The following is a 25,786-nucleotide window of genomic DNA, read 5'->3' on the forward strand; positions in this document are numbered from 1 at the left end:
TGGTGATTGACACATTTCAATTTCAGCTGCCATAATCCCACAACAGGCATACTGTACTGTACCAACTGACTGCACAGCGTGGGCTGTCCCTGCTCCAGCTACAGTACCTCCCGATTGGCTCATCTAAAGCAGAGCCGCCCACTAAGCTATTTGAATACAGAGTGGAGGGGAGGGGGAAGGGGAGGTGGAGCGGTGAGCTAGATTCCCTCCTCCTGCCTGCGTGCTCTCACTGGGCTGGGGAGAGGAGCGGCTTTAGGGTGCGAGGAAATATGCCACGAGAGGCAATGTGACAGCAAGAGACAGACGCACACTGACACAAAGTTCCCCCAGTCGGACTGGAGTATTGCTGGGCTACTACTGCTGCAGCTGATCTGTTGTAACGGAGAATGAAGGGCCTCTACTGACCTGACGGTTCAGCAGCTCAGTTCAGCTCTCTCATTTCTTCTTCCTCTCTTATTTCACTCTGCTTATGGACAATGGGATTTTAACCATGTGGCAGGTAAGGAGGACTGTGATTGATTATGTGGAAATGTTGTTATGTGGTCCCTGAGGCTGTGGGGTCTCTGGTTACTTAAAGCAGGGCTCATCAGGAGTCCTCTCCAAAGCTCGTTACATCTAGTGATGATGATATCACAGAGAGAGACGAGTTCTAATCAACAATAACTGGGATTACAGTTACAGACCTAATGATGGTATGACCATGAGGTTAAATAGGCAACATTTCCAGATGGGACTACCACCATATACTTGTGAGAGGTAGTTAATTTAGTGAATATTCTACTGTATCAATATAACCTATCGATCATTTGTAGAATAGTAGAGTGTGATACACTTCAGAAACAGTGTTATTGTGTTAATGAGACTAGAACAGGTTTTCTGTTGTTATAGCGCCTTGCATATTCAGATGAATGGGACTGTGATATGAAAGCTGGAATACAGTGGGACTCCTAAGGGTGCTTAACGTGATTGTATCAGCGCAGGGAGCGATGCCTCTGTTCGCTTCCACAATCGTTTTCATGCGACCTAATTGTGGGACGCAGACGAGCTTTTGTCCTCTTGGCAGACTTTACACGAGTGTGTGAGAGATATCGATGGGGTGTTCACAAAGTTAGTGTGGTGTGAGAAACCTGAACTGTTAGGCTTTTTATTGAAGAGAATTTGACACACCGACTATGGGGTAGGGGGGAGGGGGCATGGGTGGGGTGGCAATTGGAAGGATGGCGTGTGTGTGTGTGTGTACCTGCATGTGTGTGTATATGTTTGTTTATGCTATGTTATTTCTGAGTTCCTCCAAATCCACTCAGCATACTGCCGTCAACTTGGTGTGATACTAATCACACAGAGTAGGAGGGAAGCAGAGGTCACATCTGCCCATTCAGCGACATGTCCTCTCCAGCCAGGCACACGTTTGACAACGCTCTGCTGAGGACTCCTGTCCCTAAGCACAGTACTGTGGGTCAAAGGTACAGAGATGCCCTTCTAACCTTCCCTGCCCTGGTTCCAGATCTATTTCTTCATGTTTGGCATGACAATGACCGTATGGGGTGACGGACAGCACAAACATATCTTGGATCAGGCTTTGCATTTTGATAATGAAGGGAGAGCTGTGATTTCATGATATGGTTGATGCTTTGTTAACCTGTTATAAAGCAGTCCACAGTCGACTTGGTCAGTGGAGACGAGTGCTTGGGGACCATAGTCTGATAAGCTCTCATGGGGCCACTTTGACCTGCCACAGGACATGACAGACTGTGGGAATGAGTCACTGTGACTTGCTCTGTGTTTGTCACTGGGCATGAATATAGCAACAACAGCATTGTCTGTTTGCCTCTGCTTTCCTGTGTCTTTGATGTACTTCTGGTCATGTTGTGTGCCTTGTTGATATAAGGTAATTAGATGGGTGGTGACTTAGCTGTTATCTTTGTGTTTGTAGTGGCAGAGGCGTTTGTAGTTTTCAGTTTAGTACAGTTGTGCTGTTTGCTAATTGCAATCTGGGTATCTACCGGCAGGAAATGAGCCACACACAGTTTTTTTTTTCTCTTCTGTGCCAATGCTTATGCGTTCTTTGATTATTTGGTCCAATAGATGAACAATATTTCCATGGTAACTTCTGCACTGAGCCTTTGACAATGAGAGACTTGTTTGGGATGTTGGCTCTGATCAAGGAAGTCGTGTGGACCGGAATGCAGTTTTTCAATTTCCAGCGATCAGCCATAGTCATCTGGCAAAGTAGAGCGAGAACAATTGAAATAGGAAAAGTGTGACGGTTGCCATTTTGGGAGAAATGATGGAATGTGGGAAGATGAGCCGTCTCTCTCAAGATCCAGAGAAGCAGATTCTCAAATGTATAACAATGTGTCTTTCTGCACGTCTGCATTGTTGCCACCAGAGAGCATTCTTTCTTGAAACGTCTTACAAAGTCACTTTGATGGTCATTTTCGTGTGTAAATTGAAGAATTAAACGGAGTTCTCACATTCATATCACAAGAATGGACAAACAACAGTATTAAAACAGGCAAGATAATAGACAGGCTTGTGTATGGTACATTGCACAGAAAACCCAGAAGAAGAAGGCACTGCGTGCTAAAACGTTGGTTGCTACACCCATCACATATTTGGGAGCATAATTAGTGTGCAACTTTCTTTTTTTAATAGTTTACTCTCCGTTACTCAGCACTTCTACAAAACATTTTCGAGGTGTGTGTCAGCTTATGTCTTTTACTACAGAAAAGGTGTAGTATTTGAAGTGTGAAACGTAAACAGAAATCACTTACACATAGGCTGCTTAAACAACTCCCATAGTGGGTTCATAGAGCTTCTAAGTTGATCCATGTGTAAGGTGTTATGTATGCTGTTATGACCTTATATGACTGTTTACCAGGTCAGTTCAAGCATGCCAAGGGTAACCTGGGGTCAGCCTCTTGGAGTGTGACTGATGGAGCAACCAATGACCCGTGGTCTTACTGAAATGTCAGAACGAGGGCTCCCCAATACCACGTGTCTGCAGTCTATAGCGACACCTTCTGCTGGTAGAAATGGGTATCAGTATGACTTGACGATGTGTGTCAGAGATAAGACCACCACACACACACACACACATACACACACACACACACACACACACACACACACACACACACACACACACACACACACACACACACACACACACACACACACACACACACACACACACACACACACAAATAGGCGCACAACCACACAAACACATGGAAGGACACATGCACACACGAACACGCACATGCACACACACACACAGGCGCGGCCGCACACACTCACACAAGAGAGTGCACCCACACACACACACACACACCTTTATTACATTCCCACCTCTGACCTCTAAGACTGTTAAGCTCAGTACCGTAAGCTTCCTAGCTCCATATAACATTCCACAGACGCCAGGTAAAGTTTTCCCACTCTCTCCACTCCGGCAGTGGGCCTTTGACTCTGCCAGAACTGGCTGATGAGTGGAGAGGCATATGTCACACCTGACCCCTCTCTCCTCCCTTGTCACTGACTGACACTTAGCCATGTCTTTGGAAACAAAAACTTGGCCTTGAAGAGTATCACAACATCACATCAACAGTCTCAGCTGTTCTGAAAGGCAGACACTGAAAACATGAAAACATGCACACACACTTGCATTGTTGCTTGCATAGATCTCTCTCTCGTCATCTGTCTTGTAAGGGAGTGGAGCGAGGTAGAGGGGAACGACCCTATACAGTATGGTGCATTATAGATGAAGGAGTTATGTAATGTTCACATCACACAGGTCATATAAGATGTCTCCACCGTAAACTGGACAGACTCCCACTTTCTACACAAACTCATAACCTCACATATGGGACTCAATTCAGGAAATGAGGCGTGTGTCGCGGGTCACTATTTCACAGGATAGCCATTTTTTATGCCTTCTTGCTGTGCAAACATGCACTCACACGTAAGCATGCAGGCAACGCACACACACATATGCATGCTTGCACGCACACACACACACACACACACACACACACACACACACACACACACACACACACACACACACACACACACACACACACACACACACACACACACACACACACACACACACACACACACACACACACACACACACACGTGTCATGGAAACTTTTCCATCTGGGCCTGTCAGCTTTATAAACACTATTATATGAACACATTCTTTCCCAATCTGTCCCCAACACAAATTTAGTTTTTAATAAATGTTTTTATTACTATTCCATGTCTGGGTCAGTCAGGAGGGGGGAGTGAGATGAAGATCATAGCCAGAGAGACCCCCCTGAGTCAGATGTGCAAGTTCAAGGTTCCGGGTCCCCCTCTAATCGCCTGGCTCACACCCTAGCCTCAAAAACAGCGTCCAATCCCATTAGTCGTGACTGACCCTATCCTCAACATGAAAGTCTCTGATTGGTCACAGACACAGTGGCAGGAGCGGATTATGGATAAACAGGCAGGATGTCTAGGCCCAAAACAAAGACAGGCAGGCCAAAAGTGAGGGAGGGGGGGGCGAAAGGCTAAATGCTAGCACTAATGAGTCTGACGTACGGTCTGGGGCGGTCATTAGAGGTGATTAGGGAGGCACATTGGTCACGGGGAGAAGGGGAGAGAGACACTGGGTAACAATACACTCTATATTAGTACTGGTGTCATAACAGTGGAGGGGCTATGGAACTGTGACAAATCTGTTTTTATGCCAAAACCAGGGGGTCCAATAGCCATTTAGTAGTGGATATTTTCACACTCTCAACAATGACATTGGAAATATGCCTACAGTACATATTGACAATAAAAGCTGACATCAAGGGCATGAAGACCATGCAACAAATGTTATTCTATAGTTCAAAGGGTGGTGTCAATTTCATACACAAAAGGACATCTATAACTTCAGGTACATTGTAAAGGGGGGGGGGGGGGGACAGCTCCTGAAAGAAACTTTAGGGTCAGAAGTTAAAAAAGCTTTTTTTTTCAAAAGTCCTAGGTAGCTAGAAGAATTTTTGTCCCTGGTTTGGAAACTATAGATTATGTCCTGATATATGAACTATGCACATGTGAGCTTTGATTCTTATTATATACCGTATAAGGATTATAAAACTCTAGTTATTAATTTGTATTTTTTTGGTCTCTTTTTTTCAACCCCAAAATAATGCAACAATTTTTTTCCCATTAACAATGGCAAAAGAAACCCTGCTATTTGAAGTATGTATCTCACATCTAATCCCCAAAAGTTGGGCGAGATGGGGACAAGACATGTTTGTATTTACACTACCTATAAATGGTTCATTCTCTTGCCCCAAAACACATTGTGCATCTCCTCTTGTTTTCACCCATCTCGGTTCATTTGGAAATGAAAGTGCATACGCATCCACACACTGATTACATTAGCTAGGTCAATGCCTTTGACCTACTTTGAGCATTGCGTTCCGTGGGATGCCACAGTCGCTCACGTCAAGCCACCAGATGGACAATATTCCCCTCCATTTTGTTACAGCAGCTTTCTGCTGGTTCATTCATTTATTTGTTTATTCTGTTTGAAGTTTCAGCTGTTCTGGGACAACAAGCGTGGGATTATAAAATGGCATCCATTGTATGGGATCTCCCTTTTTCGATCGTCCCTTTGTACCGAACTGAAAGGGAATTTCTCTCCACATATTATTGAATAAGGGGTGTTTTGTTTGGCTACCCCAGCTACACACATTCAGTAGGAGACACAAGCTCATTATGAGAGCATAAGGGCTATTTTTACACCCAATTTCAATATACTGTAGCTTGAAGGCGTTAACCAATCTTCAATCAAATACTTTCCCTTTTTTGTCTCAGAGCATCTGCTCTTTGCACCCTTATACTGCGTATTGTCTCGCTTTTTCATCTCTCATCCACTCTCCATGAAGTGACTTTTTAGAAACCGGAGAGAAAAATGATCTGTTTCAATTGTTACAGATCAAAGATAGTGAAAAAGCCACAACCTCTAGTAACCGAGTTTAATTAAAGATACAACCAGTACCTCCACACACAGACAAGATATCCAGAGAGACCGAATGGGATATGCACAGTGCTCTAAATCAGGGGTTGTTCAACTTTTTCAGCCTGGGACCCAAATGAGAAATTCAATGTTATCCTGGGACCCAAGCCAACCTTTTGTCACCTTTTGAGGGCCTTAATTGAGCAAAATATTTCAGTGCCTCCCCCTCTTGAAAGCAGAGATATTTTGGGGGGTTTGAAAGGTAATTTCCTGCAATATTACACATTTTGCCATGGGCACAGAGAAAATGTTTTTTTAAAGCAATTTTTCTGCAATTTTACACATTATGCCATGGGGCAGAAAGAATATGTTGCCATTTCATAACAAATTGCATGCAATTCTACAAATGTTTGCCATGGGGAAGAGATGTGTATATACAGTGCCTTGCGAAAGTACTCGGCCCCCTTGAACTTTGCGACCTTTTGCCACATTTCAGGCTTCAAACATAAAGATATAAAACCAAGTCAAAGTCCAGACCTGAATCCAATCGAGAATCTGTGGAAAGAACTGAAAACTGCTGTTCACAAATGCTCTCCATCCAACCTCACTGAGCTCGAGCTGTTTTGCAAGGAGGAATGGGAAAAAATTTCAGTCTCTCGATGTGCAAAACTGATAGAGACATACCCCAAGCGACTTACAGCTGTAATCGCAGCAAAAGGTGGCGCTACAAAGTATTAACTTAAGGGGGCTGAATAATTTTGCACGCCCAATTTTTCAGTTTTTGATTTGTTAAAAAAGTTTGAAATATCCAATAAATGTCGTTCCACTTCATGATTGTGTCCCACTTGTTGTTGATTCTTCACAAAAAATACAGTTTATGTTTGAAGCCTGAAATGTGGCAAAAGGTCGCAAAGTTCAAGGGGGCCGAATACTTTCGCAAGGCACTGTATATATATATATATATATATATTTTATGTTTGCAGTTTTACAGCTAATTTCATGCCATTCTGCACATTATGCCATGTTAATATGATATTAGAGTGAGAGTGCAAAACAAAATCAAAGGGGACCCCTGGAGGTCAGGGCCCCTGGGCACGTGCCCTGCGTCAGTATTCGGCCACGATAACTACACGTTCAGATAGCTGGCTAGACTAACTTACCAATCAAAACATTGTTAGCTGACAAGTGACTGACATAACAAGAGAGAAACTGCTGATGCACAACCAAATTACAAAATTGCACCGTGTATTCTACTATTGTAAATCTTAATAGTTAGCTGACAAGGCGCATTGAGTGACTGACATAACAGGAGAAAAACTGCTAATGCACAACAACATTTCAAAAGTGCACCATGTGTTCTACTATTGTAACTCTCAACAGTAAGTTGAACCTACCCCCCTCATACTTTAAAAAAGGTTGCTCTAAATGTTACTTCAGACCATATAACTTACTCACAGTTAAGGCAAATTTAGCTGAAAGTGATAAAGTTGCCTTAATGATAAATCAAACGGTTAGGTTTCAACTCGGTATGAAGATAGTGTAGCCTCTTCTTCATTGGTCATATTTCAGTCTGGCTATGGCCAAGCTGGCTGTCAGTGTGAGTCTCCATACTTTGTACCTGTCCCAACCTGGCTGCAATTGCCAAACCAGCAACATTTAACTTTCTCAACCCAAACCTGCCTGAGGCACCATTTTAGTTACAACAGAAAGTGTTAATGCCTTGAACGTTACTAAATGGAGAGTATTGTAATTCTACTTGTGACTCTATCAGGCATATCAGCACACTAACATAACTCCACACAGTATTTTATTGATCTTAAAGGTTCAGACTCAGTTCAACTACTTACCCTTGTTAGGCCCTTTGGGAAGGTCATCATAGTCTATTATTCACAGAGGTCAATAGGAAGAAGAGTCCAAGACTAGTGTCTAAACCCATTACATGTCATAGAACCTTACGCAAATATTGTTTTACATATCTGTATGTGTACCACTCAGTGTACACAATGTGCTTTCCTCAGATCTGAAATTCACACCGTATTTTAATGACATGCGTGCGTGTAACATTGGTTATTCTTCTGACACCTAGGATAGGATAAAGTAATCCTTCTCACCCCCCCCCCGCCTTAAATGATTTAGATGCACTATTGTAAAGTGGCTGTTCCACTGGATGTCATAAGGTGAATTCACCAATTTGTAAGTCGCTCTGGATATGAGCGTCTGCCAAATGACTTAAATGTAAATGTAAATGACACCTATCCCTGAAGGGAGAGAGAAGACAATACCCTCTCCCTCACCCCCTCTCTGCCCCTCTCTTCTCTTCTCTCCCTCCATCCCTCCCGCACCTCCACTGTGGGGTCCGACAGATTGCAGTGTCACTTTTTGTTTGTGTGAAGTGGGATCTGTCCACAGAGCTAACCGCTCTAGTGAACCGCTGTCTCGCTAACTTTCCTGGAATTACCCGGACAACTCTGTCCTTCCCTGTTGTGCCTCTGTGGCTCCTGTGAAACACCGGTCGGCAGCTACACTAGACGACTCCGTGTATTCAGTGTGTCCATGAGGAGGATAAGGGATAAGCAGACAGCAGAGCGATGCCTGCTGTGGACCGGTGTTCCACCCCGCTGTGTCTCCATGCTCAGGGCTCTGTCCTCTGAGCTCCCTGCTGCCTGTGTTTCTGATTCGGGCTCTTCAGCTTCTGTGGCTCGTCCTCCTCCTCAGCAGAGATGTCTGCTATGCTGAGTGCACGGGAGCGAGAGCCATCGGTGGTTACTGAGTGGGTAGGCTAAGAGGGGATCAGCGTGCTAAGGAAGGGAAAAGACCATGGCAAAGACTGACGGGGGCTCCACTTCATATCAAATCTAATTGTATTGGTCACATACACGTGTTCAGCAGATGTTATTGCGGGTGTAGAGAAGTGCTTGTGTTTCTAGTGCAGTAATATCTAACAAGTAATATCTAACAGTTTCACAACATATACGCACAAATCAAACTAAAGGAATGGAATTAAGAATATATAAATATATAGACAAGCAATGTCAGAGTGGCATAGACTAAGATACAGTAGACTAGAATAGAATACATATGAGATGAGTAATGTAAAATATGTATTCATCAGTAAAGTGACTGGTATTGCATTTGTTAAAGTTCTTACTTGCTTTGGACTTTTACCAGGGGAATATATTCAGCGGTTAGTAGGTTGAGGGCAGACACTTTGACATGCCGTCGCCCGAGTTCAGGGAAATGATTGGGTCACTGCAGTTGTCTCTGCGATAGCCAAGTCATTGTTACTACGGCGCGTGCTACCTTTGATTTATTCAGTTCTGTATCAGCTCAATCATTGTAGGCAAGTTTGGTGTACGTGTTATTACAACTTACGACTTATTACACATTGTATGATCCTTAACAATGAATGTGTTTGGTCACTACAGCTTCTGTCCGATGGCCGGAGGTTGATGCATTCTGCAGTTGACATTCAGCGAACTCACTGTCCCCGATCAAAGGATTTCAGCGATGATTCCATACTATATAAGAAGACTTGTGTCTGTCACAGTTCCAGAGGGGTAGGGGAGTGGCGTTGCTTTGCAGTCTAGTCCCACTTGGAACTAGGTCAGAGAGATGTAGAGTACCGTATTCGCTGGACACACAAGGAAACAGTGACATCTGTTGAAAATGCTGCACTCGGGGACATCCCTGGAAAAACGGCTTTATTAGAGGAAGGATTATTCTCTAACGTTGAAGGGTTATTGACATTAGACTTTGAAGAAGGGTTCAAATTGAACCGTTCAATTACATCAGGTCAGCATTACCATGGTCAAGTAAAATCACATAATGGTTTTGGGTAGCTGTAAAATCATTACATTTCCTGGTAGACAGGTCCCGTTTCCTGTGCTCTGCTCAGCATCAGTTTATTGAAAATCATTTGCCCCTTGCTGTACTCGGGCCAACCTGAAGTCTGAGGGTACATTTTCACTGCCGCAGGACTGAGAGAAGGGTATGGCGTTGGGAGAGTATTGGCACCCGCCACCTCAGACAATGGCATGGGTGTTTAGTTGACCTGTCTCAACGGCATTGTGGGGGAGCACATTTCAGTTCTCTGTTCTGATGAGTGATTATCTGCATTCAGCATCAATTGGGGATTAGATAACCCATCTGGAGGCCTACAAAAAAATTATATACAAATGTATATTGCCAAATGTATTGAGTTGTGTAACCAGGTTTTCAGGTAGAAGTAAATAACATCTCTCCTTAATTGGTTTTGACAAGGGTTCTGGGTCACCGTCAGTCAGTGTGTTACAGCTTGTCATTACTGAGACAGACGTTTAACATAAATTGTACTCTTGTCCTCTGTTTATTAACGTTAGACAATTAAGACACATAAATAAAGGCAACATAAAATAACAGAAGAGACTTTTGCTTTGTTATTTCTATGACCTCAACGTTTTTAGCATCACCCATATATTGTGGATATTGTAAACACTACAAGCTCTGACAGGTCAATACTCCACGTTTTTGTTGAATTCATTTTCATTGAAGTACGGAATCGGATGACAATGGAAATGATCAGTCAACTTCAGATAATTATTCACGTTTATTTATGTGAACGGTTCATTTCACCCCAAACTCTTTCTGTCCACCTCTCCAGATAGCTGAGCAGTTACCCTGGATTTCGCTGACACCGCGCCTGAGTTCCGCTTGAGAGGATGGAAGCGCTGGAGTCAGAGCTGACTTGCCCAATCTGCCTCGAGCTCTTTGAGGACCCACTGCTCCTGCCCTGTGCCCACAGCCTGTGCTTCGGCTGCGCCCATCGCATCCTGGTATCCCACTGCGCCTCCAACGAGCCCGTCCAGTCCATCGGAGCATTCCAGTGCCCCACCTGCCGCTATGTCATCTCTCTCAGTCCACAGCGTGGCCTAGAAGGACTGAAACGCAACGTCACCCTCCAGAACATCATCGACCGCGTCCAGAGGGCCGCCTCCTCCGGCCCCCTGGCCCTGCTGCCCCACAGCGGGCCCAACTCCCCTAGCGAGGACGCCGGGCGATTCGCCCTGGCCCTGATCCCCGCCTCCACCGCCATGACCAGCCCCGGGACGCCGCCCAGCCATGTGCAGTGCCAGTTCTGCGAGCAGGACCCACCGCAGGATGCCGTCAAGACGTGTGTGACGTGCGAGGTGTCATACTGCGACGAGTGCCTGCGCGCCACGCACCCCAACAAGAAGCCCTTCACGGGCCACCGTCTGATCGAGCCCATGTCGGACTGCCACCTGCGGGGGCTACAGTGCCTGGAGCATGAGGAGGAGAAAGTGAACATGTATTGCGTCACCGACGAACAGCTCATCTGCTCTCTGTGCAAACTGGTAGGAAGACACCGAGACCACCAGGTGGCGGCCTTGAGCGACCGCTACGAGAAACTCAAGGTAAGGGATGACTTTTTATTGTATGCATGAACCTGGTCGCTATTCTTTGCTGGTGGACATGTTGTTTTGAGGAAGGCAGGAATCAGAACTGCTGTGGATAATCTGTGTGATCGGGTAAAGAATTAAAAGAGAGAGGTGAAGAGCTGCGGAAAGATATGTGTGATGTGAAAAGAGTGAGAAAGTGAGATGCCTTATTGTTTACTCGTAATCATAGGTATGACTTTGTAAGTGCAATGTTGTGGTGAAGAAATTTTGTTTTGAGTGCACTATAATGCTCACTAACTATGTAGCCTAGATTTCCAACAAAAATGATGTTATCATCTTTTTGTTTCATCATTAGCGGAGCGTCCTAATCATACAATTAGTACAAGTACCCCCAAAATGCCAAGAGGGTTTCTCTGCATCTCTCCTGTGCAGGCAGTATGAAAATAGGGGCTCATTAATGATGGGGGAAGATGGCTGCCCACAGAAGGTTGAGGTTAAACAGTGGTAATCGCTCCGTTTGGTGGGGGTTGGTTTAATTGAGTGTGACTGGTAGGTTGTGTTAGAGGCTGTTAGGAAGGGCCCACTGGGAGATGGCAGGGTATTACCCCATCTCTGCAGGACAAATTAAGACCGGAGTTTGATTTGTGAGAAGGCCATGTGTGATCACTGATTTTCAGTTTGGCATCTTTTGCAATCAGGTCGATCTCTCGTGTGTATGTTAATTAAGGGGTCTAGAAAAGTGTTCTGATTACAGAAGTAACACATGAAGTCCAAATTGTAACTATTATCAGTGCTTAATTTGTAAATCGGGAGGTTCTGAAACAAAAAGTGAGCGCGAGAGGGGGGTGACCTGGGGGGGCTCTGAGGTACCGGAATACATTATAAAAAAATGTTTTATAATAAAGCATTGCATGCACATCATCGTATTTGCCCAGTAGAGCAGTAGAGTAGAGGCACTTGCAGAAGTTGCACAAATGGGGACATTTTTTGTAGCCCCTGGTCCGGGAAGAATGTGTGCTTTTATAAAAGCATTTCATGCAATTCTACGTCATTTTAAGTGACTGGTGACTTTAGCAGATTATTTTTTAATACCGCACAAGTTATAGACATTACAGACTACTTTGACACGGACAAACTGATAATCTGAGATGAATAAAAACTACCTTGTCTTGAATCCATCCAAAACCTAGGCAGTAGGTGTGTGGAGACACACAAAGGCAGCCCAAATCTGATCTTTTTTTTCCATTAATTGGTCTTTGACCAATCAGATCAGCTCTGAAAAATATGTGATGACCAATTAGTGGGAAAAATATCATAGCCTTATTGTACAATATGAGGACGAAATTATAATCCTAAAAAAGCTTTCCAGCTCCACTGACTCACCCAATGAGCCACAGCTCACTCACCGGTCATGGACAATGATCTGGTGTCAACAGCCTATCTCTCTATTGTTTTATTTTGTAAACAATGCTGTTTACTCAACAGGCCTATTTGGAAGTTGACAAAATATGTTGCTATCCTACAGACAGATTCTCTTTTCAGCAGGAACCATTTGCTTTACAAAACATATGCTCTCCTGCGATTGTATTTGAAATATTGCGAAAGGTCTGTTTTGGCTGCATGCTTTTCGCTGACAGATTTGCAGAGCTTTCCTGAGGCCAATCCTTGTAATTGGGCTACACACAATCCACTCATATGCTCTTTATTTGAAATAAGCTATTGATCTTCTGTGGCTAAATAATAGACATATTCCTAGTGTAGTATTCTGAATGATTTCATTTATTTTTGAACAGACAGACAGACAGTAGTAATTCTATTTGTTGGCAAATGTATTTATTACAATTTCTCAGGGGTGCTGCAGCACCTCCAGCACCTGTCCCGTGGCTTCTAAAAGGAAGTAAATGACGAAGTGCAACGCTGAAGAGGCGATAGTTGCAGGCTCATGTCCGTCAGAGCAAGAGAGATGATACTGCATACTGGCAAAACTGAAAGGTACCAGATCATATTCCGGCAGGATGTGGGCCAAATTAAGCACGGACTATTATGTTCAGTGTGTATTGCAAAGAAATGGTCGTGCCACAAGAGGTAGGCTACCGGATCCTTGCAAAACTGAGAGGTGCTGGATCCTATTCCGGCAAGATCCAGCTTAACTGAAGCACTGGCTTTTTGTTTTTCCGAGATATGAACCATTGACAGAGTTTTTCATTTATTCTACACTACAGTGTCTTTCTGCCTCACTTCTATATTATGTGTGCATTTCGACAGACAGATGCATTCATATTAAGGTCAGTGAATCTCCCAATTTGTACACTGAATACTGTCATGGTGGTACACATGCATTTCTCACGGATCTTCTGCGCTTAAAGGGCATTGCACATTGCACACATGAGCAAACCAGAGGACTCACAATCATGTAAGAATGCAAGGACCGGTAACCGTTCTGCCGCCCTAGGTGAGTCCAAAAAAATGCCGCCCCCCGCAAAACTAGAATGGGTACCTGGTTGCATGATTATAGACTTGCTCTGAGGCTTTGGGGTTCTTGGTTATAACATGGAGATAATTCATGATGCAGTGACAACACAATACCACATGTAGGCACTGCAATTGTAAAATCAACACATTTCGACCTACTGTAGAGGAGGAACCTGCTGATGCATGTCCAGTGAATTAAAATTTGTTTTCGGAGTAATATTCTCAGTGTTGAGAATCCTTTATATTTTCCCAATTTGACTCCAGTAACAATTAAGCAACGGAATGCAAACATGAGCTTTTCTTAAGTCCAGGTAGCCCCTCCTTGTAAGGGTAGGCGAAGCTCAGATGTAGGTCACTACGACCGGGACCCTTTGCACCACACCATGTAAAATTCATACAGTATTGATTTGATTTTTAAGCTTTGCTCACGAAAGAAAACATTAAGGATCATTAAACGTGTCCCACTATTAGGTGGAGCTGCCTAACGATTGACGGGAAATTACTGTCCTTTGATTGCCATATTTTCAGTGGTGGCAGTGGACCTCTGTGAAGGGGCTCGGTCGTTGTGGCTACACCCTTTCCTTTTGGGAGATAAAATGACCATTTCATGGAAACGTACAGAGAGAGGAAATGGTTCAAAATATCATCAGAGATCCATGGATCTGGGTCATAGAGGAAGCTCTGATCTAACAATGCAGAATGATGATAAACTTGTAGTAGCTCAGCAAAGACCTTTGACTGACCTCTGTCTTCCTCCCCTCCCCAATGGCACAGCTCCTGGCTTGGCCACAACTCATCACTTTTACTCAGCCCCAGTACAACTTGTTCCTCCACGCCCTGGAGTAATCGAGTCGTACTGTTACACTGGCATGACCCTTTGCCTACAGCCTTGCTTCCATCTACGACTGGCCATGCAGATGACTTTGTGTCTCAAGGGTCTAGGCCAAGGGACTGACCACAGACAACACAAGCATTGACAAGTGTTATCATGTACAGTGTGTTATGCAGCATTATGGCTTGCATTTGGCACAAATGGCAGAGTAGTGTCAGGAGAAACGTTACGTTTATCATGAACATATAGTGATATAAATGATTTTGTATACATTTGATGTCAACAAAACTAATGGCACAAACTCACATGGATCCTGCAACTTTCCCATATGGTGCACACATGAAGGCCTGGAGTCCATTAAGTGACACTAAATAGCTCAAAATTGCTTGCCTTTCTCCGTAAACAAAATCACAGAGTTTATATCAGACAGAAACAGCTTGGGAAAATGAAGCGGGAGAAACGGAGAACTGAGGGAGATGAAGAGAAGGTTGACACACGTAAAGATGCGGAGAACGAGATGGCACACAAACGAATACTGAGACAAGATACACAAGCAAGACAGACACATTAATAATAAAGCAGAATGTGAATTGGCAATATCGGAGAAGTTGATATACAGTCTAGGGCTGTTACAACATTCTGTATCCTCTGCTCAACAACCAACAAGATCTTACGGTCTCACTTCAGTATTCAACTTTTGCACAGGGGGGTCAAACGTCAAAACTCGACAGCTGTATTTAGATATTAATTCCGACTGGTTAAGGTAAGGGTTAAGGCTTGAGATAGGGTTAACCCTGTGAGACCCAAGCATAAACCTCTAATTATGGGTTAGGGTTATTATGATTATTTTTTTACTTCAAGTTTGTAGAACAATTTTGATGAAAAGTTGCAAAAATGTACCACTGTGATAGGTAGGAAGAATGTGTTCATGAAGAAAACTGTAAAATTCTATAAAAAACACATAAAAATGTACCAAAAGCATTGACGCGCTGGTGCATGTCCCGTGGGTCCTGGTGGTATGATCTTTGATCCTCTGTAACTTTCTCACTCATCATTATTGATGATTCTGTTACAAGTTCTAACGATGGTGAGTGGAGGAGTCAAGCGCAGAGAGTAGGTAATTCAGTACGTGGACATTTTATTCCATAGACTGTGGAACCACGACATGCAAAACACCAAGATTTCATGAAACAACCCGTCCCAACATACAACGGACTAAAAATGGTCCGGAAAAATACTGATAACACTCATACATAGATAACAGGAAACAAGCCTGCACAAATACCTAGTGGGCCTAGTGCCCTTAAATAGCCTACAAACAAACACTAACTCAAAACAGGTGTCCCCAATTAAACCCAATAAACAGAAACAAACTGAAAGGGAATCGATGGCAGCTAACCGCCAAGCGCCACCCGGACAGGAAGAGGCACCATCTTCGGCGAGATTTGTGACAGATTCATTCATGATTATCCGTAATCATGTTAGCATCCACATTAATGTAGAATTGTTTAGAAACATGTTCTATTCTCATTTACAATATAAATGACTCAAAAATACAGTCATTATTGTTCATCTTTTTCAAGGATGTTAATCATTTCGGACCCTGAGCATCTAAAATGAAGTCATATTGTCTGAAATAGCAAAATGCATCAAATTGATCTATCCACAAAAAAAAAATGCTATCAAAAAATGTATTTTTGAAAGGATCAACTATTTTGTGGATTTTCTATGTAAGAAGAACAGCTAACTTAAATTTAGTAATATTTGGTTGTCCTGTTTTAACTTGAAGAGATAATCTCCTGTCTTGCCTCGTTACCATAAAATGAATGATCATCAATATCAGTTTTTTGACCTCATAGTTGTTTTATTTTTTATTTTTAAGATATACATTTGTATTATTTTCATATGTAGAGGCAATTTCAACATTATTCTTATTTGGTTGTCTATGTCTTGCTTGACTATCAACATATGAAGAGTTTCATTCCAAAACGCTATAATGTATATCCACTTCACTCACAGATAAATAAGTAGTACATAATCACTATATCTTAGAGAAGACAGCAAAAAACGGCTCAAGTCATGTAATTGCATTGATGGTGTCATGACATTGGCCTGGGGGATAGGTTTCTGACAGTCATAAATAACTCTTCTCCCCATTTTCCTCTCTCTACCCTACTGATGTGACATTTGAAAACCCCTTGGTTAACATAGAGATTCTGGGAACATCAGAAGGTGGGGGGAATTAACTATATTCTGGTAATCCGACCAATTGAACAAATGCAGTGATACTTAATGAATATGATGTCAGTTCGGTTGTCATCTGGGACATTCTCATCAATGATAGGATGACATAAACTCTACAGTGGAAAGTCTGCACATTGTAGTTATCGGAATCACATGGAATTGTTGTTCAATTTAAATGTTTGAATATAAAATTATTGGTGAAGAGATGAAATGTAATTTTAGCTTCCAAATGAGAGATTTGGGTTTTCATAAGGTTTGGGCTCTGCTCAATCAGCGGCCCGCCCCTGTGAAGAGACATTGGTTATAAAACTTTTCAAACACACCCTTCTCGCTCCACTATATAAAGCCTTGACGAAAATGTAACCTCCTGTTCCAAGGACATGAGGTCTGCAGCCTCTGAGTTAAAAGGACTAACATGTCAACTACAAAACTAAGCCAACCTCAGCGTGAGCTTTGGTTGCGATTGGTATGCACTTTGAACTCTTATTCACTACAGAAGTGATACCTCCTAGCCGTTGAGTTAGCAACAGCAGCTGCAAACATGGGCTAGGAAAGAACAGACAGAGTACCCCGTCTACCACACAACGACATTACTACAGCGTATCCAATTGACCACCAGAGACATTCTTCAAAGGACAAAGGACTTGGTTTGGCAACACAGCCTTCCATCTACCACCAACCTACCGAAGCGCAGCTCAGAGTAAATATTTATTGCATTTTCCTTTTCCAAATGGGCGGAAATTTAGAATGCATAAGATATTGTATTTACGATAGCACAGCTTCTCCCTTTGTCCCTCAGTCTTCCCTTTCTTTCACTCAAACTCAGCCCCTTTTCTTTTGTGTAACCAGCTGTCATATCTGTTCCGCCCGCTAGGGACGTTTTCCTTTATGAGGTAATTTGCAATCAAGGTATAATTAATTCTGTGTATATGTAATTCTGTGTGATTAGTTAGGTATTTAGTAAATAAATAATTAAACCCAATTTTGTATTGCTGATTCAACTTGTTAGCCAGGGTTCATGAAGAACCAAGAATTTACAACTTTAAGATGAGACTGAATTAAGGTGACGATTAATATTGACTGCTATTGATGTATAATATTACTAGGTCCTTAAGAGTTTTCTTGAAGATAACAGCTCTATAAATATTATTTTGTGGTGCCCCGACTCTCTAGTTAATTACATTGACATGATTAGCTCAATCAGGTAATATTAATTACGGAGAAAGGATTTTATAGAATAGCATGTCATATCACTTAATCTGGCATAGCCAAAGACACGACAATGGCTACCAACATATGCTTTTGTAGGGGACCATTGTAGTCTCAGTCGAGTGGACAGGTCTGTAATGTTTCAGCGGCTACTAATGCCAAAGGAATCATACTTGACACACAACAAATGATACGAAGAGATAAATATGGGTCGAAGGAAATGCATATAGTGTTTGTACCTTTATATGATGCGATATCAGTAGCGTTGCATTTTTGCAACTGTGGGTCTGAAAGGGATTAAACAGAAAAAACGTAATGGTTAAGTTTAGGCATTAATTCCGACTGTTTAAGGTAAGGGTTAAGGTTTGGGTTAGGGTTAAAACATACCAAATGCAGAAGAGTGCCTAGCACTGGGATTCAAACCTCGATCCTTGGAGCCGCAGCTTGCGGTTCAAGCCCTTCCTCTATCCTAATCCGCAACGCCCTATCAAGCCGCGAGCCTACTAGATGGTAATAGGTGCTCACATTGCCCCCAGTGGATCGTATCCAAGGCATCTCCCGACGTCCTGGGAACCTGGACAAACGTCGAATACTGAAGTGGATCTGGTGTGACCTGGCTGCAACAACAGCGCGAGAGGGAGTGATGTGTGATGACCCGGTAGACATTTTTCAGAGGATTAGACTGCTTGTTCAGGGACACCCGGACACAGAGTGAGCAGGAAAACAACGTCCCACCTGCCTATGTGGAAAGAGACAGTGGTGTAGCAACAGTATAGGATAATCGGTCTACTCCCATGACATCACTGCCTGAGGCTAACTATGTCTAACATCACTGAATGTCAGTGATAAACAGGGATAAAACATGTTTCTTGTTGTTATTCCGAACAGAAGCCTGTTGCTCAGAGATGTTTGGTATTGTGTTATGTAATATTGGGGAATGGGCACTGACATGATAGTTCTTGGGGACCATTGTCTGCTAACTTTTATTAGTTTTTCAAATCAGTGTCTGACCACCAAATCCTGGTATGTGCTTGTAGGTAATTAAATTCCAGGCAAAGCACAACAACCAGCCTAGTTGCCCTCGTATAGAGGATGCAGAACAAGTTATGTCACACGCCATGTTTTATCAGTGACCTTGTTTACAATATAAAAGGTACAGGACCTGATGCACCATAGCAGTGATTCATTCATTTTACTCAGGGGTGTGAAGAGGGAAGGCCTCCTAGAACTCTGACATCTTAGGGGGATGCTTTTGTGGGATGCTTAAGTGGGATGCTCACTTCGGACTATGGGAGAAGGAGAAAGGGGCAAAGTCGTGATGCTGTTCACAAAGGCAAACATTGGAGTAGAAATTGACACCCCAAAAGGTTCATACTTACAAATATATAACAATTTTGTTATTTCCAAGCCACATATACATTATAGGTTGACCTTTGCATTTAGATAAAAAACAGCCCTGCCTGTCCTCAGCTCTCTTTATGCTATGGTAGTGTTCCTCCAATATTGATATGATCAGATATTGAACAGTAAACGTTTTTCAGGGATCTTGGAAGGTCAAGTTGAAAGAAGCCATTGAAATCTTGGTTAGTGGTAGCTTTCTCTTGATTAGATACAGATGTTGAAGGAAAGACGTTGGAATGTATTTCCTTTGTAGAACTCCCTGCAACTGCCTTCAATGTCATCTGACCACACTCAGGAGTAACCCACGTTGTTTTTAGAGAACTGTATTTAAATCTCCAAAGTTTCCATATACCCTGCCACTAATGACAAGGGATTTCTCCCAGTTTGAAATGTTAACTACTGAAATGTGGCTAGTGATATTCTGCAATGAAGAGAACTAGTGTATTTGGTAAATGGATACAGTAGGCTGTCATTTCATATACTACATTATCTCCTGCTGTGAGAACATTCAAAATAGAAACTAAGGATTTAGGCATTCCATCCATTGTATTTGCATTTTGGTTTTTAAAAACAAACTATTTGAAATATCTATAAATAGGACAATTGCATTGAGTTTAAGTTCAACCATGTTTTAATTTGTATTTTATTTCACCTTTATTTAACCAGGTAAGCTAGTTGAGAACAAGTTCTCATTTACAACTGCGAACTGGCCAAGATAAAGCAAAGCAGTGCGACACAAACAACAACATAGAGTTACACATGGAATAAACAAGCGTACTGCCAATAACACAATAGAAAAAAAAGAAAGTCTATATTACAGTGTGTGCAAATGGCGTGAGGAGGTAAGGCAATAAATAGGCCATAGTTGCGAAGTAATTGGTTTGCAAAAGACTGGTTTGCAAAAGAGCAGAAAAGTAAATAAAAACAATATGGGGATGAGGAAGTTAGATTGGGTGGGCTGTGTACAGATGGGCTATGTACAGCTGCAGGTTGGAAAGCATGCATTTGGTTTTACTAGCATTTAAGAGCAGTTGGAGGCCACGGAAGGAGTGTTGTATGGCATTGAAGCTCGTCTGGAGGTTTGTTAACACAGTGTCCAAAGAAGGGCCAGATGTATACAGAATGGTGTCGTCTGCGTAGAGGTGGATCAGGGAATCACCCGCAGCAAGAGCGACATCGTTGATATATACAGAGAAAAGAGTCAGCCCGAGAATTGAACCTTGTGGTACCCCCATAGAGACTGCCAGAGGTTCGGACAACAGGCCCTCCAATTTGACACACTGAACTCTGTCTGAGAAGTAGTTGGTGAACCAGGCGAGGCAGTCATTTGAGAAAGGCTGTTGAGTCTGCCGATAAGAATACGGTGATTAGAAATCCATGGCTTAAAAACAGTGTCCATGTATGCCGATGACTCAAGTTTTATGTTAAGTCCGCAAGCTAGATCCCTGCAATATCTCATCGATTACTTTTCTGTACTCTCTGGACTAAAACCTAATTATGATAAGTGTACAATATTACGTGTTGGATCCTTAAAAAATACAACTTTTACATGACCTTGTAGCTTACCTATAAAATGGGCTGATGGTGAAGTAGACATACTAGGTATTCATATTACAAAATATATAAATAAGCTCTCCACAATGAATTTCAATAAGAAACTTGTAAAAATAGACAAGATCCTGCAACCATGGAGAAGTAAGTACCTGTCTATTTATGGAAAATTTGCCCTGATTAACTCCTTGGTCATATCTCAGTTTACTCACTTACGTATGGAGCTGCCTACTCCTGATGATTTGTTTTTCAAATCATACATACAATTTTTTTTAGCTAAACCAGACAAAATAAAACGAGCCTATCTATATAATGAATATGAATTGGGTGGGTTGAGATTATTAAATATAAAAGCACTAAACCTCTCTCTAAAAGCTTCACTCATTCAAAAGTTGTGTTTGAACCCTAAGTCGTTCTCAAGTAGATTAATAAGAAAAGCTCATCCAATGTTTAAAAATGGCCTTTTTGCCTTTGTGCAGATTGCCATGTCTCATTTTCGATTAATTGAAAATGATACTTTTGTGAAAGTATCTGTCTTTTTCAAACAAGCATTGCAGAGCTGGCTACAATTTCAATTTCATCCCCCTGAAAAGATTGAACAAATATTACAACAAATATTATGGCTGAACTCAAATGTGCTGGTTGATAAAATACCTGTATTTACGGGAAAGATGTTTGAAAAGGGTATTTTGTTCTTAAATGATATTGTAAATTGTAATGGTAGAGTATGTCTTTCATAGAGATATCAGCATTGTATGGGAGGGTTTGCTCAATCCAAGAGTACAACTAATTGATTACAGCATTGCCCCAAAAATGGAGGCAGTGGGAAGCAGCTGGAGGAGGTAGGGAACTGGTCTGTCTGCCCAATATAAAGGATCAAAACTGGAATAAAGGAATAAAAGTAGCATAAATAGGATAGTGCACCAGTTTCATTTGAGGACCAGGATGTGGACAACTGTGCCATACAGATTGCAAAATAGTTGGGAAGAGATTTTTGATGTACCGATTCCATGGTACAGGGTGTATGAGTTGATATATAAAACAACGCAAGATTCAAGACTTCGTGCTTTTCAGCTAAAATTATTATATAGAATTCTTGCCACCAACAAAATGTTGAATATTTGGGGCATAAAATCATCGAAGCTTTGCAGATTTTGTTGTGAGGATACTGTCACGCCTTGGTCTTAGTATTCTGTGTTTTCGTTAATTAGTTGGTCAGGCCAGGGTGTGACATGGGTTTATGTTGTTGTATTTCGTAGTGGGTTTTTTTAGTTATTGGGATTGCGGCTGAGTAGGGGTGTTGCATAGGTTTGGCTGCCTGAGGCGGTTCTCAATCAGAGTCAGGTGATTCTCGTTGTCTCTGATTGGGAACCGTATTTAGGTAGCCTGGGTTTCACTTTGTATTTCGTGGGTGATTGTTCCTGTCTCTGTGTTAGTGTTCACCAGACAGGCTGTATAGGTTTTTTCACGTTCCGTTTGTTGTTTTTTGTATTTATAAGTTATTTCGTGTATCGTCATTTGTTCCATTAAAAACATGAGTAACCAACACGCTGCATTTCGGTCCGACTCTCTTTCGACAAACGAAGAACGCCGTTACAGATATAGAATCAATAGACCATTTAATTTGGTATTGTCCTCAGGTAGCCTGTTTCTGGTCTCAGGTTCAGGAATGGCTGAAAATGATGTAAAATTGACCCTAGAAATAGTACTGTTAGGAGATCTGTAGAGACCGGGTCAGTCAATCACTAATATACTAATACTCTAAGTAAAAGTATTTATATTCAACACGAAATCTGTAGATTCTATTCGATTAGATAGATTGAAATTGTACGTTAAACATCATAGCATAGTTGAAAGATATGTGTTGCGTAGAAACACAAAGTGGGTGGCCAGCAGAGATAGATGGGATGGGCTGAGGGAAGCCGAGGGTTGGTAAGTGGAATTGGAGACAAGTGGGAGTGGAGTTGCTGTGTGAGAGAGAGAATTGATGGTCAAAAGATAAGGAGAAAAAAGTCTAAATAAAACCTAATAAAAGTACATTTGAATGACACAGTGGCAGTGTTTTTACAACTTATGCCGGTTTGCCTGAGGCTGATGCCGTGCAAGTGTTTGTACACATGCATATACACACACACTCTCATTCAAACAAACACATACAAGAACACACACATACATGTAATAGTGCCAGACATACACACAAACATATTTAACATTTTATTAAAACGTTTTTTTTTTTGCATTGTTGTTTGCTGTTTTCTTCTGTCTTTTCCTTTTTTCTATTTAGTTCATTCTCTTGGTTGTTGTTGCATTGGGGGAGTTCTTGGGTGTGAGGAATGGAATCCATTTTTATTACATTTTTTTCTGCGATGATTCGAAAGAGAGGTTGAACAGAAGCCGGGGAGGCTTGGGCAAGTTGCCGCGTGGGGTGCGGAGGTGTTGGCCGGGGTTGGGGTAGCCAGGAGGAATGCATGGCCAGTCGTAGAGAAATGCTTCTTGAAATTCTCGATTATCGTGGATTTATCAGTGGTGACAGTGTTATCTAGCCTCAGTGCAGTGGGCAGCTGGGAAGAGGTGCTCTTATTCTCCATGGACTTTACAGTGTCCCAAAACGTTTGGTAGTTAGAGCTACAGGATGCAAATTTCTGTTTGAAAAAGCTAGCCTTTGCTTTCCTGACTGACTGTGTGTATTGGTTCCTGACTTCCCTGAAAAGTTGCATATCGCTGGGATTATTTGATGCTAGTGCAGTCTGCCACAAGATGTTTTAGTGCTGTTCGAGGTCAGTCAGGTCTGGAGTGAACCAAGGGCTATATCTGTTCTTAGTTCTACATTTTTTGAAAGGGGCATGCTGAGGAAATTACTTTTAAAGAACGACCAGGCATCCTCGACTGATGGAATGAGGAGGTCAATATCCTTCCAGGATACCCGGGCCAGGTTAATTAGAAAGGCCTGCTCGCTGAAGTGTTTTAGGGAGCGTTTGACAGTGATGAGGGGTGGTCGTTCGACCACAGACCCATAACGAACGCAGGCAATGAGGCAGTGATCGCTGAGATCCTGATTGAAAACAGCAGAGGTGTATTTGGAGGGCAAGTTGTTTAGGATAACATCTATTAGGTGCCCGTGTTTATGGATTTCGGGTTGTACCTGGTGGGTTCCTTGCTAATTTGTGTGAGACTGAGGGCATCTAGCTTAGATTGTAGGACTGCCGGGGTGTTAAGCATATCCCAGTTTAGGTCACCTAACAGAAAGAACTCTGAAGATGTGTCCCCTGCCTAATATGAGTCTTTCCTTTTACCACCATAGACATGTCTTTACTCCATACAGCCGGAGGTCTTTCAACAGAGGTCTTATCCACATGATTTCTCTCTCAGTGAATCTCATTTACTCTATCAACACATTCACAGACAACAGGCTTGGATCACCCCAACATTGTCATACATTATTTATTGTCCAATAGTTTCAAGATATGGAACAGATGCTTCTTTCACATTTCTTTTGATACTCTGATTTATTCTGACCTCCTACTAGGTGAATAAGAATAAAATACATATTAAATATCCTCCTCAACCCAGAGCTTGTGTCCATTTTAAACTCAGTGAGTAGAGACTATGAGCTATAAACACATGAGATCAAGAGTAATTTCTCCTGAACCTAATACATATTTACAACAGGGACATTTTAATGAATCTTCTCAGGAATGTGGGGGACAAATTCCATTGTATTAACGTCAATTTCAATCGGCCATTAGATTTAACACGCTGAGGAGAACATAATGGAGGGAGTCACATGGGGCATACTGTTTGACCCCTTAGTTGGTGACTGAACTATGGTTTTGGTTTCCAGTGATACCTATTCAATATGTCCATTCAAGCAAGAAGACACGCTAGTAGTCCTTGTAGTATTGCTGTTTTCCTCCATGGGTTCAGTTATTTTTACACCCCCGTTGATCATGCCATCCCCTATGGTCCTTAATGTGTTTTGTTTTTTTACGTCATCGTCGTATTAAGGCCATCCATTAGACTGGTAAGCCCCCCCCCCCACCCTTATTCTCCTGCCTGGCTCGTCTGTAGTTTACGCTGTTAACCCATGGGGCAACTCCATTTAATCCCTACTAAACATCACATTGTGGCTTAATATGGTCGGTTTGGCAATAATATGATAGAATGATGAAATAAAGAAGACAGGTTTTCTGTCTTGGCAGAATAGGAAGAGGGAAAAGGAGGGGAAACATCAGGAAGAGCAGCTCACATAAAGACTCTTTGATAGGTAGATGGACTGTCAGAGGGGCTTTGCTTTTGATGCTTCATTTGCCGATCTGGGGGGGGGAGTTTATGCATGACGTTTTTTTTCCCCCCGGAGTGGCTCAGGCTCTGCCAGTCGTGTTTGGCTGTGAGTCCTGCTCAGAGACTGACTGGCCGGGATGAGGCGGTATCGGGACGACGGACAGGGGCAGCGCCCGGAGGTTCGTGTCCAAATTGTCCAAAAAGCGAATGTGACAACTGTGGATGAGATTTTGGAAGGGGAAGGAGGGAGGAGGAGGAGGAGGAGAGGGAGGGAGGAAGAGAGGGAGGAGGAGTAAGATGCTTCTCCGTTTTGGCTTTATGATTTTGCTCTCTCTAAAACAGAAATGTAGGACCTCTGACACCTTTTGATCAGCTTGGTTTTGTGTTTATTTTCTCTTG

The 25,786-nt window shown here is 42.4% G+C and overlaps 1 protein-coding gene across 2 annotated transcripts in view; it reads left to right on the top strand.

The window, feature by feature from the left end:
• Positions 1 to 242: 242 nt before the first annotated feature.
• Positions 243 to 25,786, top strand: part of LOC135543487 (E3 ubiquitin-protein ligase Midline-1-like) — a 35,210-nt gene continuing 9,666 nt past the window's right edge. For both annotated transcript variants that reach the window (XM_064970789.1, XM_064970790.1), the window contains exons 1-2: positions 243 to 499; positions 10,641 to 11,412. In XM_064970789.1, the coding sequence (XP_064826861.1) occupies positions 10,699 to 11,412 (714 nt within the window). In that variant the 5' untranslated portion in view covers positions 243 to 499; positions 10,641 to 10,698. The remainder of the gene's footprint in view (positions 500 to 10,640; positions 11,413 to 25,786) is intronic.

The sequence above is a fragment of the Oncorhynchus masou genome, chromosome 7 (assembly GCF_036934945.1).
Source record: "Oncorhynchus masou masou isolate Uvic2021 chromosome 7, UVic_Omas_1.1, whole genome shotgun sequence".
In the NCBI taxonomy this organism is placed as follows: domain Eukaryota; kingdom Metazoa; phylum Chordata; class Actinopteri; order Salmoniformes; family Salmonidae; genus Oncorhynchus; species Oncorhynchus masou.